Source organism: Corvus cornix, chromosome 18, assembly GCF_000738735.6.
Source record: "Corvus cornix cornix isolate S_Up_H32 chromosome 18, ASM73873v5, whole genome shotgun sequence".
Classification (NCBI taxonomy): Eukaryota; Metazoa; Chordata; class Aves; order Passeriformes; family Corvidae; genus Corvus; species Corvus cornix.
In genome coordinates this window covers 4,736,021-4,753,191 of record NC_046347.1, presented here as the reverse complement: position 1 = coordinate 4,753,191, position 17,171 = coordinate 4,736,021, and the positions used below count along the sequence as shown (strand labels likewise).

The following is a 17,171-nucleotide window of genomic DNA, read 5'->3' as shown; positions in this document are numbered from 1 at the left end:
ATAAATACCAAGGTAAAATCCCTTTTCCCCTTCTAACCGTGTTTGACTCTTGATTTTAAGACCAGGAAAAGGCATCAGAGCTGCACCCATGAATTCAGCCAAAGCCACGGCACAACCAGACACCATGCCCAGACACCCCCGTGGGTTCCTGAGCTGCTCCCACGTGGTGACAGGGTGGAAAGAGAGGATCCCTCTGAGCCTCCCAAGCCCTGAAGGGGGTCAGAGGTTTGTGTCTGTGCATTGGGAAATGTGGAGAAGGGCGGGATGCGTGGCTCCAGCGCGGGTTTCCCCGTGGAGCAATCAATCTGCCTACAGCGAAATGAAACAGCACAAAGACCCAGATCTGCTCTGTTTACTCTGGCAAAACTCCTCGCTGCAAACGGTGGGAGTTTTGCCTGAATAAATGAGATGTAGGGCGCAGATGGGGGCCCACATGGGAGATCTCTTCCTGTAGAGATGAAGGTTCCTTCCCTTCCTCATCCTCCCAGGATGTGACCGTGCACGGGCTGTGGCACAGCTCCATCGTTCTCATCCCATCAGGAATTCCTGACTCCAAGTTCTCCCCGTGTGCACAGAGCAGCAGCGATGCCTGCTCTGTGTCACCGCTGACATCTCGTGCAAGGCCTGAGCTCTGCAGGGGCCGCTGGCGCCAGCCAAACAAAGAGGGTTTGGAGCTCAGGACGCAGGGAATGAATTCTCATCCGGGCAGAAGTCTGGGCAGCATTCCCACCAGCCAGGAAAGGCCAAGATTTCAGCTGAAGATTTCACTCTGGAAGGCCTACTGTTCCTTTTCCCACTGCTCACAGCAGTTTGGGAGTCACGTCATGTGGAGGAGGAGGAGGAGGAATTGGCAGACAGATCCCAGCAAGCCCCTTCCCAAACTGACTCACCAGCCTTGCCCCGGGGAAGGGGTGGCTGCGCTCAGACCCTTCATCCACTCAAATATCCCAATTTTCTGGGGACTGGCAGCTCTTTCTGTGCCAGCAGGAATTGGCAGCGCTGGCAAAGGAGTTGCAGTAAAGGAGCTCTTTGAGCCTCAGCATGTAAACGTGGCTTTACATGAACCGTGCCTTTAACTTCAAACCTCCCAGCTTTGTACCTGCCTTTTATTCACATTCACATTTTTCCCTTGGCTTCACTTGAATATAGCACTATGATTTCCAGCTTATCCTTCGGGGGGAAAAAAGTATATATATCATATATTTAGCTAAATGGGCTGTTTACTATCCCTGCTGACTGTTGTTGCATCATCCCTGACTCACTCACGCCAGTGAAGAACCTGACCCTCTGTATTTTCTCTCCAGGTGTACATTACACAGCACCACGGTTCTGTAAAGCTAGCTTTGGGAGGTAGGTAGCAAAATAACCCCAGAAAAAATAAACTTGTGGAAAGGCACGCTGTGCTGAGACAGGGACTGCTCTGTGCTGCCCTCACAGGCAGTATTTCTGTGTTTTCCTTCTGAAAAAGCTCCCTTAGGACATGTGAACTGGCAGTTTGGTCTCTCAGCCTCAAGTTTCCACCTTTCCTGAAGGGAACAGTGTTCCCTCTCGCTTGAGAGTAGTTTTTGTTAATTGTTACTTATTCCCAGAGTCTAAAGGGTCATTTAGTAGCTGACTGATGCTGCACCTTTATCGAGGCACTCACAGCTGTCCCTACAACACTAAAGCAGACCATTTATCTCTGGGACATATTCACAGCACCTCTGTCACTTAAAAATCTCTAAGCTAAGGGGCAGATTTTCAGCTCAAGTGTGCCCAGGGCTCTTGAAGAGTTGGTAGTTTAACAGTACTAAAAGCCCCCAAAACAGTAGTGTCAACAAAAACATGGGGGGAAATTTGGCTGTAAAACTTTGCAAAGAATGTGTTTGCTTAAAGCACATCCTCAAAATTTGGTTTGTGCTGTTCCCTTCCCCATCTCCAGGTGGGAACAGTGGTGCTGCTTCTCGGCAGGAGGTTTCTCCCTTTCCCAGCTGGGCAGAGATCCTCGTTTCACGTTTGCAGCACTAATGGGAGGGCAGCCCTGCATGGAGAGGTGCTGCATCACCCCAGCATCACCCCAGCACCCAGCCAGGCTCCTCCACGTCCCTCTCCCCAGAGCACCATCTCACCCATGCCAGGGCACAGCGGTGATGTGGCACCAGGGAAGACTGCCTTGGGGGTTCACCTGGTCCACGCAGGGCTTGCTCCATCAAAGGCACTTCCTTAGGAGCATGCAGAAGGTGTCGAGGAGGCAGCACTTAAAAAAGCATCAGCAACAGAGCCTGAGATAAGGCACAAAGCATCTGCACGAGTTGCTGGGGCTGCATGAGCAGAGGTAAAGGAGAGGGACTGGGCAGGTGGCCAAGGCACAGCTCCAAATCCCTGTGGCACTTCTGAGCAGCACACTTTACCAAGAAAGGCTGTCGCAGTCCCTGATGTCCAGAAAGGGAAGCTGAGGGGCAGGGAGCAGCACAGGGACTCGCCCAAGCTTGCTCAGTGGCAGAGCTGGCACTTGGATCCAGCCCCATCCTGGCCCCCAGCCCTGCCCATCAGGAGGCTTCATCCAGCCCTGGGTCCCCAACAGTGCAGAGAGGAGGGAGGGCTGCCACAGAGACAGACAGGGCTACCAAAGAGAGGTGGTAATAACCTGCAGGAGAGGCTTTTGTGGGTCTGTCTGTGCCCTGCTCCCTGGGCAGTCACCGGCGCTTCAGCACCGACACACAATCCTTCTTCAGCGGCCCAATCTGCAGGTGGGCATCCACACTCTCCAGGAAAAAGGCTGGCTTCAGCTTGCAAGAGAAAAGAGAGGCAAACTGGCGGTTGATCCTATTCTGGAATGGGTCAGGCTTCCCCTTGGCAGAAGGGGAGACCTTGAGCTGCTGCAGGCAGGTCATCTTGGAGTCCTTGACTCCATAGAAGGTTAAAGCCTTTTCCGAATACTCCAGGAAGACGCCGATCGTGTGGAAAAAGGGCTGCTGGATGGGGCACTCGAAGCCACCAAACCAGGCCACGTAGTTCTGGCCGTTCCACTGCAGGCAGCAGGACCTGTCGTTCCTGCCCAGGCGGCCGTGGTTGTAGGGCTCCCGCGGGTCAAAGTCCTCGGCGATAACCCCGATGCTGACCCAGCCGTCGATCAGCTCCACCTCCCAGTAGTAGTTGCCCCTGTTCATGAGGTTCAAACCCAGCACCTGCTCGCAGTTGATGAAGCGGGTGGGGCTCTCTGGGTAGGGGATGGGGCACAGCACCCGTTTGGCCCCCTTGGTGCCGAACAGCTGGATGAACTTGTCAGCTGTGTCACTGTCCAGGTCGATGATGAAGGCGACTGCGTGGGGCAAGAGAGAGAAGTGAGCATGAGGAGGGAAATGCGAGGAAATCCTCCCAGCTCTCCCTGCTCTGATCCCCCTGCCCCAGCCTTCGATGATGAGTATGATTCTTTCTGACCTGTCCCATCACTCTGTCCCTTTGCTTTTAAGTCCCATGGCAAATTTCAGTCAATGAAGATAAGGGGCTGAAAGAGCTGATAGTCTCATAAGCAGGATGGATTTAGGTAACTGGGCAGAGGAGAGAGCAGAGGGGCTGCTTGATGAGCTCAACCATGATACCAGACATTGGAGAATCCACCTGACAGAGTGGTGGTAAGAAAATCTCACATAAAAGCATATTTCAGGTAACCACAGATAAATGCAGTCAAGAGGGACCCCAAGAAGAGAGAACAGCCAGGCATGTCACAGCTACAGACAGGCAGCCCCTGGCAAGTGGGGCCATGTGAGAACCACTGATGGATCCCAAAGAGAGGGATGCCCAAGGAAGTTCTTCTAGGGAACAACCCTGGACATGGATCACGATCAACTGCATTGCATGTCCCAACCTGACAGCAGAAGAGCACACCCTCCCTGAGCCCAGGTTATTCTGCTCTGTGCCACTGAGGCAGATCTTGTCCCCTATGTCAGTAGGTGACCCCATGTCCCTGTAAGGCTGGGGACACACAGGTGGGGTGTGGGAGCTCAAGCCCAGCCCTGCACCCCCCAGCCTCAGCCTCTCCAGCCCCACTCTGTTCAACCACTGCATGATCTCTGTCATTCTGCTGCTGCAGACAACCCTCACCAGCTCAGGGTCCTGCAGCAAACAAGGCAGATGCCCAAACTCTGATCTAACTTAAAGAGGATCCAATTTGCCAAGGGCTGGAAGGCAGCAGGAATTACACAGGATGCCTGCAGCCCCCCATGGGCAGCTGGGCCAGCAGAACCACAGATGAGGGGGAAAAAACCATCACCTAACCAGGCTATGACTGTTGTCAGGAAAGCCAGGAGGCTTCCCTGTTAGCCAAGCAGTATTTCCTCTGCTGGTGGCAGCACTCCCACAGCTGCTGGATTGGTGCTGGCCGGGCAGGCGGACAGAGAGAGGAAAGGGAAGATGGGCCTTAGCAACAACCGCCAACGCAAAAGTCCCCTGCTTACATTTCAGGAAATAATCACGGCTCTCCAGGCAGGCAGGATTGTTTGGCTTGTCTGGAAATCGGGATTTGGCCAATGCTGTGGAGACAGGCACAGAAGGGTTTGCATCAGCAAAGGAACCAAACCACCAGCAAGGGGTCACTGGAGCATCGTTCCCTGCCCCTGATGGCACCCAGCTGTCACAGCCCCAGCCAGCATCCCCACTCCCCCTGAACATCCCCAGTGGCTCCCACACAGGAAAGGACAGACACCACTTTGGTCACCCCAGGGAGGTGGGCAGGGATGCAAGGAACCGGCTGCAATTCCCGTGGGCATCCAAGAAAATGAGAAAGGAGAGAGCTCAGGTTACATGCGACAGCATGGGAGAGAGCTGCCACATCAGCTCTCTAACCCTGGCAGGTTTGGGAGCCCACAGCCTGCCCCGTGAGGAGAACTGTCTGTCCTGGGAAGAAGAGTCCCCTTTCACAGGAGGCCACTTTGGCCACTTGCCCCCTCCCACAGGGCCCTGCCTAACTCCCAGGCTGTTTGTTGCCTCTCCAGTCTCCGGTCTCTGTGGAAAAATTCACAAAACCTCAAAGAGGCGTAAGCCCAGACAGGGATTGTGCAACGTGCAGGGAACCCGTGCTGAGCAGCTTCCAGGGCTGGAAGGCCAGGGGCCAGTGCTCATGGAGCCTGCAGCCGCCTCCCACCCACGCAGGGAAGAGGGAAAGGGACAGGGAACCATCCAGGCACAGGGGCTGAGTGAACACAAACCTTCCTCCGTCTCCTGGCAACTCAATCCATCAATTCCTTTCCCCTGCAAGTGGTTCCACTGGTTTTTGCAGATAGTGGACAGCACATCCTTTACGGCACCCACGGCTTGGGTGCACTTGGTGAAGTTCAGCTCGTTCTGGAAGCTCAAAGGTGGAGAGAGGTTTTCTTCCATGGCTACTTTCAAGGCCTGAAATTCCTGAGCCAAAAAAGATGGAGTTTCAGAAGGTTTCAAACAAGCCAAAGTTGTCTCTTGTTCCACAACCCCACCCAGCCCTGGAGGATTTGGGATCTGGCAGCTCTCAGGACTTGGCCCAAGGACAGCACAAGGGAGGAGAGCGCTTTCCCAGCCACGTGTTCCTGGCACCTTCTCTTCACTCACTTTCAAACCCGGACTCAGACCATGCCCACCTCACAAGGAGCAGCATCTCCTCCTCTTCCTGGGCTGTCAGGGAGGGGGGGGATGCTGGAGGAGGCAGTGGGGCACCCCAACCTCTCACTCTCTGCCCCCTACACCGGGGTACCGCTCTGGGCAGCACATCAGCCTCTCCTGAGTCACAGACAGGACAGAGGTGGGGGTGATGGAGGGGAAAATCTCGGCTGCCTGGTCCCCCTGGGAGAGAGGAGGGGAGAGGACTGTGCTGACAGGAGTGAGACTCTGCAGCCTGAACATCCCAGGGTTCCTGGCCCCCAGCTCCATGGGGAATGGGACAAAACCCCAAAATACAACATTGTCAGCTCCTTCTTGCCCCACCCCACCTGGAGGAAGTAGATGGTGTCGGTGCTGGGGACGTTCTCCAGGTTTTGCTTGCACTGGGCCAGCTTGGCTCGTCTCTCCTCCTTCCAGCGGAGATCGGCCTCGGCCTCCCCCAGCATGGAGCGCTCCCCGTCCTGGATGAATCCCATCACCTCCTTCTGGAAGGTTGCCAGCACCTCAGAGGCCTCTGCAAAGAGCTTCTCGACCCTTTCCCTCTCCTTTGTGGCAGCACCCTGAGTGCAGGGAGAGAGGGGTCAGGTCCTGCAGGTGAGGGTGCAGGAGTGCACCCTTGTGCCCTGCCCAGCACCCAGTTCTCAGCTCTGTGGGGTCCCCCTGACACCCCATCACCCCCTTCCCCCAAGAACTCAGATCATAGCCCAGCTGTCAAGAGACCTGGCTGGGCACTGCCACTGACTGCTGCACCACATTTGGTGTCCCCAAGCAGGAAAGTGATGTGTTTGCACAAGGGCCAAAGGGGACAACCCCCAATGAGCCTGGGGAGGGAAGGTGCAAGACCCAGAGGATGCCCTGGGATGGCTCTTGCCCTGTTCCTTCTTCCATGTTAAAAACTAAAGCAACCAGAGATGCCACAAGGGTTAGCAGAGATGAGGAGCAAGAATCCTCAGGGATCTTTGCCAGGATCACCATCGTTTTATGGTGCTTCTGTGAGCACCATCTCTACACCCCATGCACCCCAAAATCTCACAGCACCTTCTCCTCCACCCCCAGCCCAGCAGAGCTTCATAACAGAGCAAAGCCATCGCAGAGTCACCTTAATGAGCTCCACCATTTTCTTGGCCTGGGCGATGGTGACTGCCAGCTCCTCCAGCTCATTCTCCACATCGCTGAGGAATTTGGCTTGTTGGGCCTGCAGACATCAAGGACAAACACTGAGCTTCACCCCCAGTCCCGGTGGGAGCAGCAGGGCATCCTGCCTCTCCTGAAGCTCAACCCACAGAGCCTCTCTGACCGTGACCTCGCTACCAGGCTTCGAGTGAAGCATGCAAGGGAACCATGAGTTGGTTTCCTGTTTTCCTTCCCTGCAACATCCAATCTGCAAACATCCCTTCTCACTCAGCTGGAAAACGAAAGGAGCAGCCTGGGTTGCAAAGGATCATGTCCAACTCCACGTTCCCCGCCCTGGTCCCAGCAGAAAGCAAACAAAACAGGAATCTGAAAGCAAACCCATCAGGCAGTGATTACAGCTAAGTGCGTGCTCTTAGCGAGTACCCACGGCTGGGAAAAATCCACCTGGGATTGGTGCAGAAGCTGAAAGGCAGACCTGGAGCGCTCAGAAACTTAGCGAAGAGTCCCCTGGAGGTTTCTGTTGAGGAGCAATGCAAACCAGCTCCGGAGCACGGGCTGCAAAGGAAGCACCTTCCGAACACAGCGTTTCCTGACGTGCTATTGTTGGCTCAGCCATTGCCCATCACGAGGACGAGTCCCTCGGGAGCCAGGAGGGCTCTGCCCAGCCAGGGCAGCTCCCTGCTGATGCCCAGCCCCTGGCCCTGCTCCCTGCAGTGCTTGTGCCCGGGGAGCAGCTACAGGTGCTTTCCCCGTGCATCCATCCCAGCCCGAGGGCAGTCACAGAGGCCGTGCAGGCGACATTAAGCAGCGCCTGCCGAGGTCTGACAGCTCCTCGGGGCTGGGATTACACACACTTTCTATTTTAAGGCACCTCATGACTAATAATGCCGATAAAAGGGTTTTCCTGTAATCCTAACAGCCCATCAGGAGGTGGAGCTGGCTTGGGGCTGTTGCTGTGCTCCCTGCCAGACCCCGGGCTCCTCCTTGGAAAAGGCAAACTTTCCCAAGGTCTCCAAATGTCTCATGGCCATGCGAGATGCCACCACACCGTGAGCCTCACAGGTTCCCACCTGCCTGCAGCCCCACAGAGGCCCCACGCCTTCAAGGCAGCAGTGCCCAGGAAGGCAGCACCACGTTGGGCTTGGAGCCCCGGCTCCTGGGAAGGCTCGTGGGTGTGAGTTTAGGAGGTGACTCAGTCGCATCTGGGAATGGGAGTGATGGAAAAACCCCCGCTGCCAAAACGGCAGGATACAAAAGGCTGGGGGAGCGGGAGCGGCGGCCGGGCCGGCTGCCAGCGCGGCAGAAAAAACCGCCTTGATGGAGCTGTGGGAACGAGACGGAGACGGCGGGTGCCCCATGACCGCGGGGGTGGCCACCGTGGGGTGTCCCAGGCACCGTCGCCCCAGCCCTACAACCCATGGGATTGCGAGTTCGGCTCCGCAGCGGGAGAACTCCCCACGGAATGCCTGGCAGCGGCTCTGCCCCGATCTGCCCATCCTGTCCCAATCCCTGATGGCACAGCACCCTGTCCGTATGCTGGGGTGGGATCCCCCGAGGGGTGAGAGCACAGCACCCCCCACACAGGGCATCCCTCCAGTGCTGCACCTGCACACACCCACGTGGGGATTGGGCTCCCCGTGGGAACACGGGCGCAGGATGAACCCCTCCGAGGGATGCCGCAGCTCACACCACCCAGCACACCCCCACACCACGGTCCCACCCGCACAGCACCCGCGCGGGGACCTCCGCGCCCCTCCCCACCCCACGCACCTGCTTGTGCTCCCGCTCCTGTTCGAGGGGCACCACGTCGTGGGCGCGATGCTCGTGGGCGCGGCAGCGGGCGCAGACACAGCTCTGCTCGGTGCGGCAGAAGCCGTCGAGGGGCTGCAGGTGGCGGGGGCACAGCCCCTCCTCCAGGCCGGCGCAGCGGGGCCACCAGCCGGTGTGCGCGGAAGGCCGGGGCGCGCCGGTGCGGCTCCAGGTGCGCCCCGCAGAAGGACGCCAGGCACACCAGGCACGACCGCTCCGCCGCCACGCGGGACCCCGGCGGGCACACATCGCACAGCACCGCCGCTCCTTCCTCTCCCGCAGCATCCTCCTCCTCGGCTCCCGGGGCCATCGGGGACGCGGCGGCCGGGGACGGCGGGGACGAGCCGCCGGTGGCGGCCGCCAGCAGCGGCAGGAGCTCGCACAGGGCGCGGTTCTTGCAGAGCCGCAGGGCCGCGGGGACGGGCTCCTGGCACAGCGGGCAGCGGGCGGCTCCGCCCGCCCCACCGCCGTCGGGGGGCCTGGCCGCTGGCGGAGCGCCTGCAAGCAGCCCTGGCAGAAGTTGTGTCCGCACGGCACCGTCACCGGGTCCCGCAGCACGTCCAGGCAGATGGGGCAGCCGAGGGGACCCTCGGGCAGCCCCGGAGTCGCCAGCGCCAGCCGCAACGCCGCGGCGGAGGACGGCGGGGCGCTCCCGGGCGCAGCATCCATCCTTGAACGCCCCGACCGGCCCCGGCCCCGGTCCCAGCCCCGACGGAGGCGGGCGGCAGCCGCGCCCCGCCCGCCCGCTCCTCCTCCCCGCGACCGCAGCCGGGGCTCCGCTTCCCGCGGTGCCGGAGGGGCTGCTGCGTCCTCCGGGAGCTCACGGCATCAACCCCGGGACCTGCTCCCAGGCACCCGCCCTCCTGGGAAGGGTCTCACCCCAAATGGGATCTGGTCCCCAGGCACTCGCTCTCCTCGGAGTGTCTCGCCCCAAATGGGATCTGCTCCCATCTGGGCCCTCTCCCCGGCATCTGCTGCCTTCAGGGAGATCTGCCCCCCCACCCCCGAGAGGTTGTCACCCTAATGAGGATATGCTGTCCCCCACCCAGTGTCTGCCCCCCCCAAAGGATCTGGACCCTCCCCAGCGTTCTTCTGCTCCCAAGGGAAGCTGCTGACCCTCCTCAAATCTCCCATCTCGGGAAGCTGTCACCAGCCCATTCCAATCCCCCTCCCAAGGGGTCTGCTGCTCCCTTGAGCATTCCTTTCCCACCCCCCCCCCCCCCCCTCAGGACCTGCTGCTACTCCACTGCTCCCCAGGAGCTGCTCCCCACCCTGGGGCCACATGGAAGGTCCTGAGTCCCCCCAGTCCATAGGTGCAGGTGCTCTCCTGCCAGCCCTTGTGTCCATGGACCCACATCAGCCCTCCACATGGCCAAAAAGGGCTGCAGTGCCCACATCCCGGCTCAGTCACTGTCCCCTTTTCCTCTGGGGTCTGGCAGGAGCTGGCAGGCACCAGAGAGGGACGGGAGACCCTGAAGTGCTTTTAGAGTGAAGATCTGCCCCATAAATATGAGATCTCTGGACCCCTTCTGTGCAGGATACACAGACAATTTTTTGACTTGGATAAGGTCCCAGGTGCATGCTGGCCCAAGGCCTCACCCAAGGACAGGGCTGGGAGGAGTGGGGAGGTGTCGAGTGAAGGAGGAAGCACAAAACAAATCACATCTGTTCTTGAAGAAGGGGATTGATCCTTTTAAGCTTTTTGTCCCCAAAGGAAAAAATGATGTGATTCATTCCCCAGGCATTCATGTCCCCAGCACCTTTGAATGCAGCGCCCAGTTTCATCCTGTTAATCCTCACCAGCATTCCCACGGGAGCAGGAGGAAACATTGGACCTGTGGTCTCGGCCTTGGAAAAACATCAATGAAAACTTTAGATTTCCTTCTGTGCCAAATCAACCTCAGAGCAGAGCAGCAGGAAACCAGGTTTCCTTATCACAGTGCTATGGTAAATAAAGCACCTTCTGGCTCTGCTGCCAGCTGGTGCCATGATCTGGTTATTAAAGCCCTTAGAAATGCCTCTGCCCAAATGAAGGTGCAAACGAGACCATATGCCAGTGACAATATGGGTTTTATTTGATAGTAAGTATGAGAGAGAGAGAGAGAAAGAAATAGAAAATAGGTGGGGGGGACAGAAGGAGAGTGACAGAGACAGAATAAGGAAAATATCACCATCTGTGGATCCCAACAATGCTCTGTTGATCCTCTCCAGCTGGTCTTCTTGTTGGTGATGATTCCCCTCCCCCAAAAAGCACAGAATCTGATGGGTTAATATAGCTCAGGCCAGGTAGGAAAACCCAGGCACCTCCCTGGTAGGGGGAGTTTGCCATTGTCTCTTAAAACAGACTCTGGGTTTGTTGCATCGCATGCAGTCCAGGCTCCAGGAATGACTCTGGGGGGGCACTTTGGGGGGGTCTTTGATGGATTATGACACTCCCTTGGCTGCCTGTCATGTGAATGTCCCGTGGATGTGGCCTGTGGGGTTGGGGGTTCCACAGCTGGGCTAGTTTGTGTAAAGGAGGATGGGTGTTCAGTGCCTCTGACCAGAGGTTACACCTGAAACCTCCTTCCCCCACCTCGTTTAGGTGTGAACCTGGCTTCTGTGGGCTGTGGTCTCCCCCAGCCCAAATCCAGCCAGAGGTGACTCTCAGCTGGGTGACCCACAGCTGCTGGGTTTGGCTTTCTTGTTTGTTTTTCCCTAAGCCTGAGATAATTGAACATCTAGGCAGCTTCACTTACAGTCCAAAGTCCCAGCCAGGTATCTTCAGGGAGGCTTCTTTGGTGGTAGCTTCTTTATACAGTTTTTGTTATAATGAGCAAAACTTTATATCAATGTTTGAGGCATGAACTATTGCAGTCCCTGGCAGCTGCTCACTCCAAGGTTGGTCACAGGCCTCATGGGGACACAGAAGGGCAGGATGGGGCCCTGCAGGAATGGGTGTGAGAGCAGGGGTACCCAGCTCCCCCTCACCCCCAGTGCTGCTTGGTCCCACATTTCCCACCAGCAGCAAGGTTAAGCCAGTTGGAAAGTAGAGCTTTATTGGGAAAAGCAGCATTGTACAAAGAGCTGCAGCATAGAACCCTGAGAAGTTGCTCTGCCATGCCTGAGAGTGGCAAGAGGGGACCAAGAGGGGCTGGGGGAGCAGGACCTGCCTGCGTGTAAGGCAGTGGGAGCACAGGGATCCCTCCAAATTGCTTCAGAGCATCCTGTGGCAGCAACCCCTCCCTCCGGGATCCCCCTTATCCCAAACCTTCTCCAAGGTTTGGGAGGTTTGGCAAGGATAGGAGAAAGAGGAAAACCTGATATTTTCACCCCTCTTATCACCCCTTCCCTCGCTCAGTCTGCAGGGGCAGGGCCCACATATGCCTCCACAGTGAGCTCCAGCCCTGCCGCCCTGCTGTGTGTCACTATTGTGATATTTGCATATGCAAATCAAACGGGTTCATTTGCATATCTGTCCTCATCAATTCGTTAAAACACTGCACCCCACACCTGCCTCAGCACTGAGGTCCCACTGTACCACGACAGCCTCAGCTGCAGCTCCACTATGGCACCAGCCTGGCACTTGCCAGCCTGGCTCTGGCTCAGTCCCTCTGGCACAGTGTCACCACTCGCCCCTCACACAGCCAAAACACGGGGTACAGCGGCTCAGTGAAGACACTGTGGAAGGAGTGGATGAGCTGTGTCCTCTCCCCGAGGCCATAGAAGGAGAGGAGCCCCTTGTCATAATCCAGGCTGACCCCCAGGTTCTTATAGTGCTGCTCCTGGATTTTCTCAGCCCGGCCCTTGTGCCAGGCCAGGTAACAATCCTCCCTCACCTGCAGCCCCCACGAGCCCCCATCCAGCCCGATGTTGAACCTGTGGCCCTGCTGCTGCTCCCGGGGGAGCCCTCGGTAGGTGACCCCCAGGATGATGGAGTGGCTGGAAATCTTCACCTCCCAGTAGTGGTGGCCGGGGCCGTAGCTCTGCGTGCACAGCACCTGCCAGGGCTCGAAGCGGGGGCCCTGCTCCAGCCCAGGGACGGGGCTGGGGCTGTGCTTGGCTTTCCGGGCACCTTTTGACAGCTCCAGGTACTTGTTGGCTGTCTTGGGATCAAAGGTCAGGTTGTGGTGGTCTGGGAAGAACAAGGACATGGATGGGGCTGAAATACTTCATCAGACCTTTGCACTCCCCCAGCAACGATGGGGTTTAAATTCTGTAGGGCTGGCTCCCGAAGTAGGAGGGAACAGGCTGTTTGGAGGGGAAGGGGAGTAGGGAGGATGCAACACCTGCCCTAGAGGGAATGGAAAAGCCCAGAAATAGCTGTTGAGGCACTGAGACACGATGCTTTGCACAGTCCTTGCACAACCCAGCTAACAATCAGCAAGTGGCCACTGTGACCACAGTGGTTCTGTGGCCATTTTGAGAGGGATGTGCTTGGTTTTAAGAGCAAAAACACCAGTGTGGATGGGGAGATCAGGAGAAAACCAAGTGTTAAGTGAGCAAATATGGTATTACAGGGAGTTACTCTCCTCTGCATGGGCTGTGATAGCTCCTGCTGTGGGCATTCACTGGCCACCAGCACCCCACCTTCCTCCCCCAACACCTGGGCCTGGCAGCTGGCTGGGCTCCTGCCTGCTGCCCATAAATAACAGGGGCTTCCTATTAATAACCCTAAGAACGTTCTGTGGGGCCTGATGGAAGGAATTCCTACAGGTCCCATAGGCAGAGATTGCCTCCTTGGCAAGAGTGACACGACCAACACAGCCTGAACATTACCCAGCCCTCTTCCCAACAGTGAGGAGATGGGAAGAGGAGCACAGAGGAAATTTCTAAGAACTGGAGAGGGATGGGCCTGGGGAGGAAAGGGGACATGAAGGACTGTAGCTAGGAATGCTGAGGTCATGTCCCTGGACAGAGAGCAATGACTGCAGGCAGGGCTCTGGACTGGGGCTATGCCATGCAGGGCAGTGACTGATCCAATACCAGACAACCTCAGTTTCCATGGGAAAGCACTTCCTGGTGCTGCTAATCCCCTTAATGAGTCCTTTCCCATCCCAGCCCATCCACCCTGTCCCTACACCACCCTTCTCTGCATTTAGAGAGACACGCTGGAAGAACCAGGGAAGGAGCCCCTGTCCCTGCAGCCACGACCACCCTCCTCCCAGGAAGGAACCCAGCTTGGTGACATCTCTTCCTGCTGGGGACCCCAGTGAGGTGCTTCTCCCTCCAGGCCCCCCTGTGCTCCTTACCCTTCAGAAGCTCAGCTCGGAGCTGGCACCTGGGGAGAGGGGCCACAACCTTCACCGCCAGCTCCTGGGGATGCCCTGGGCCTGTGGAGGATGGGAACGGGCATTTTGAGTAATGCCACCCAAAACCATTTTTCTTCCTGGCTTCATGGGAAGAAGAGGAGAAGGAGAAGGAGGAGGAGGAGAAGGAGGAGGAGGAGGAGGAGGAGGAGGAGGAGGAGGAGGAGGAGGAACTCCATTGTATCCAAACGTGGGAGCAGGCACGTGCCACCATGGTTCAGCATTTCCAGCAAGGAGGGGCCACAGGAAAGCCACCTGTGGGTTCATCCCACTCCATCTGCTGAGCATTAAATGTGCGTCCCCATTCCAACCCCCTGTGCCCAGCAGCTGTGTCCCCAGCAGTGACACAGGCCAGGCTCTGCTTCAGGCTGACTCAGAACCCTTCAAAGTACCCCTGAGAGCAGGAGGGTTACCTTGGCCAGCAGGGTCGGGGACTTTGGGGACCACAGAGCCAGGTGAGGCCTCCAGCAGGAGCCTGGAGAGGTCGGTGAGGATCTCAGAGATGGGCTTGACCACAGCAGCTACATCAAACTGCACAGGCACCAGTGCCTCTGGGCTCTCCAGAGGTGGGAGCAGGGGGAACTCCTGCGGACAGACGCACGGACACCATGCACCAGTCTGGACAGGACTGTGCATGTCTCCCTATTGGGCAACAGGGGCATCCCAGCATCACCCACACATCTCTTCAGGGACTCCCAAAAAACAGCTCCTCTCCACAGCCCCATCACATCTCTGAGCCAAACTGAGGATGCATTCCCAGTGGGAAAGGGGTTGAACATGATTCTGCTGTCATCAAAAGGGTGCAGGCCCAAGGAAAGGGAAGGACTCAGTGCCAGAGTGATACCTGGAGGAAGGTCCTGTGGTCAGGGCAGGCCAGCAGGCTCTGAACCCTCTCCCTGTGCTGGCCAAGGACATCCAGGCGGTCCTTCAGGAGGTTCCAGTTCCTCTCCACATGCTCCAGTGCCACCACCTGCTCCTGCTCAATACTGGCCACTGTCCGACACTGGAAATCCTCCAGAGCTTTCCTCAGGTGGGTGAATTTGCTCTGAATCCCAGCTTTGAGTTCCTCGGAGGAGTCCTGGGCAGGAAGAGCCATGAGAACCAGTGTGCCCCCACCCACAGGCCAGCACAGGGAGGCTGCAACATTACCTTGATGCTCTGTGTTTGCACCTCCAGCTCCTTCATTGTCAGCTCAATCCTCTCCGATTCCTCCTGGGCTTTTTCCAGGGATACTTTCAAAAGGGTCTGTGAAGGGAGGCACCAACATAGAATCATTATAGTTGGAAAAGACCTCCAAGACCATCGAGTTCAACCTTTGACTGAACACCCTCAACTAGATCAGAGCACTGAGTGTCACATCCAGTCATTTCTCCCAGTCGCGTCCAGTTGCGCATCCTGTGGAACAGCCCACTTCTGCCCACTCCGCCGCCAGGACTCTCTCAGGGCTGCAGGACGAGGCTAATGGGGAAGGAAGTGGCTCGGGAAGGGGACTCTGTTTCAGGGTAACAAAGAAGTGATTTTTTTGTGCTGTCTTTCACCCCTTTTTTAGCTGTTTCCTCTAGATCAGAGGGTCACAAACACAGACGGCACCGTTCATCCCGTGCTGCTGGATTTATCCAGCTTGCTGCTGCTGCTGACAACACCTGGTTTCTCAAGGAGCAGCCGGGCACTGGTGGCATTTCCCTGGCCAACCCCATGTCCATCTGAGGGCGGGCACTCTGGCACACAGAGGGACATCGCATCCCTGCAGCAGGACCCGGCGCGGTGGAAGTCGATGTCGCGCTGCGCCTGAGTTGTCACAACACCCCCTGTTGTCCCATGGCCCCAGCCCTGTCACCCACCTGCTTTTTGGCTCGTTCCTCCTCGAAGAGCACCCGCCGGTGCCGCTGGCAGTCCCGCACGGTGCAGACGCAGCAGATGCAGCGCCGCTCGTCCTGGCAGTACAGCTCCAGCGGGCGCCCGTGCTGCGGGCACAGCTCGCCGGGGGCCACCTCGCACCGGCCCGTGGCCGAGCCCCGCGCGTCAGCGTCCCGTGCCAGCTCCACCACGCTGTACAGGGTGACATTCTTCTCCAGCTCCGGGCACCGCTTGAAGCCCCTGCGGCACTCGGGGCAGGTGTAGCTCGCCTCGCTGCCGGCGGGCGCCTGCTTTTGCTTGTCCCAGTGGTCGCCGATGCAGCGCTTGCAGAAGTTGTGGCCGCAGGGCAAGGTGACGGGCACCCTGAACAGCTCCAGGCAGATGGAGCACACCAGCTTCTCCTCCAGCTTCTGCGAGATGGGTGATGCCATCCTGCCTGTGCCGGGATCCGGGCGAGAAGCCGGGGAAATAGAAACTCCTGCGCGCAGATGGAGAGGGGGTGACGCTGAGCCCAGAGGCGGGGCAGGGCTCCCGAGCAGACGCGCTCTTAAAGTGACACCCGGTGGCTGCCCCCTCGTCACGCTGGCTGTGCCACACGCTGGGGAGACGAGACGACAGGGAGGGTTGGAGCTGTTCCCCCGTGGAGAGGGAGGGCTGTGAAGCGCAGTGGGAGACTCCGGAGAGGATGGAATGCTGCAGTGACAGCACGGAGACACGCAGGGGGCTCACAGGGGTCAATGTGTATTTCCATGTGTATATCGATGTGCAATTGGATTTTCATTCCTTTATCCATTGCCCTTTGAGAGAACTTCCAGGCATCCTCAGCTCTGCCAGGGCTGGGTCCCTGAGGGCTGGGCAGTCCCCCCTGCCACAGAGACCTCAGTACAGAGCTCCTGCCTGGGAACCAACAGAGAGAGGCACCCACTGCTGCTGCAGCCACGTGTCACCTCCCCGTGCAGCGGCAAGGCTGTGACACACACCAGCAGCAGCCCTGTTCTTCCCTTGCATCTTTTAAAGCACAGCTCCTGCTGTTTGCCATGTCCTCATGCACACCCACCACGCCTTTTCCTACGAACTTCCTTGCAACACCTGTGCACATCAGCAGCCTGAAACGCAATAAAGATGCCACCTGGGCCACCTGTCCCTGCTCAGGTGGCAGGTGGAGTCTCCTGCCCGGAGGCCAGTGTGGTGCCTGTGCACTGCAAACCTTCACCTCCTTGTCACACAGTTCAGTTCCAGTTTTCCCAGCCCAAGCCTTATCTCTGTACCAGGCCCCCGTGCTATCTCTTGCGCACGTTCCCAGGCTGCTGACGCTGCCGGGATGGCCTCGTTTTGCAGCAGCTCTGCAGCCTCCCCTCGTGAGCAGCTTCCCTTTCACCTGCACAGGTGAGGGCAAGCAGGGAGCAGGTCTCTGCTGGATCATCCATACCAGCTTCTGTACCACAGGCAGGCTCAGAGCCACGCCCCCAA

At 57.8% G+C, this 17,171-nt stretch overlaps 2 protein-coding genes across 2 annotated transcripts; both read right to left on the bottom strand.

Annotated features, from left to right (window-relative positions):
* Positions 1-338: 338 nt before the first annotated feature.
* Positions 339-9,260, bottom strand: TRIM47 (tripartite motif containing 47). Its single transcript, XM_039562225.1, is given in 8 exon segments — positions 339-3,301; positions 4,437-4,511; positions 5,187-5,382; positions 5,943-6,173; positions 6,713-6,808; positions 8,518-8,664; positions 8,666-9,048; positions 9,051-9,260. Coding segments are annotated over 8 exon segments (1,929 nt in total). The 5' UTR covers positions 9,226-9,260; the 3' UTR covers positions 339-2,675.
* Positions 9,261-10,609: 1,349 nt separating this feature from the next.
* Positions 10,610-16,921, bottom strand: TRIM65 (tripartite motif containing 65). The gene is made up of 6 exons (XM_010407599.4): positions 15,686-16,921; positions 14,994-15,089; positions 14,689-14,922; positions 14,258-14,429; positions 13,788-13,868; positions 10,610-12,670 (listed from the first exon to the last, which is right to left on the bottom strand). The coding sequence occupies exons 1-6, from the start codon at positions 16,130-16,132 to the stop codon at positions 12,141-12,143; spliced, it is 1,560 nt and encodes a 519-aa protein (XP_010405901.4). The 5' UTR covers positions 16,133-16,921; the 3' UTR covers positions 10,610-12,140.
* Positions 16,922-17,171: the final 250 nt, after the last annotated feature.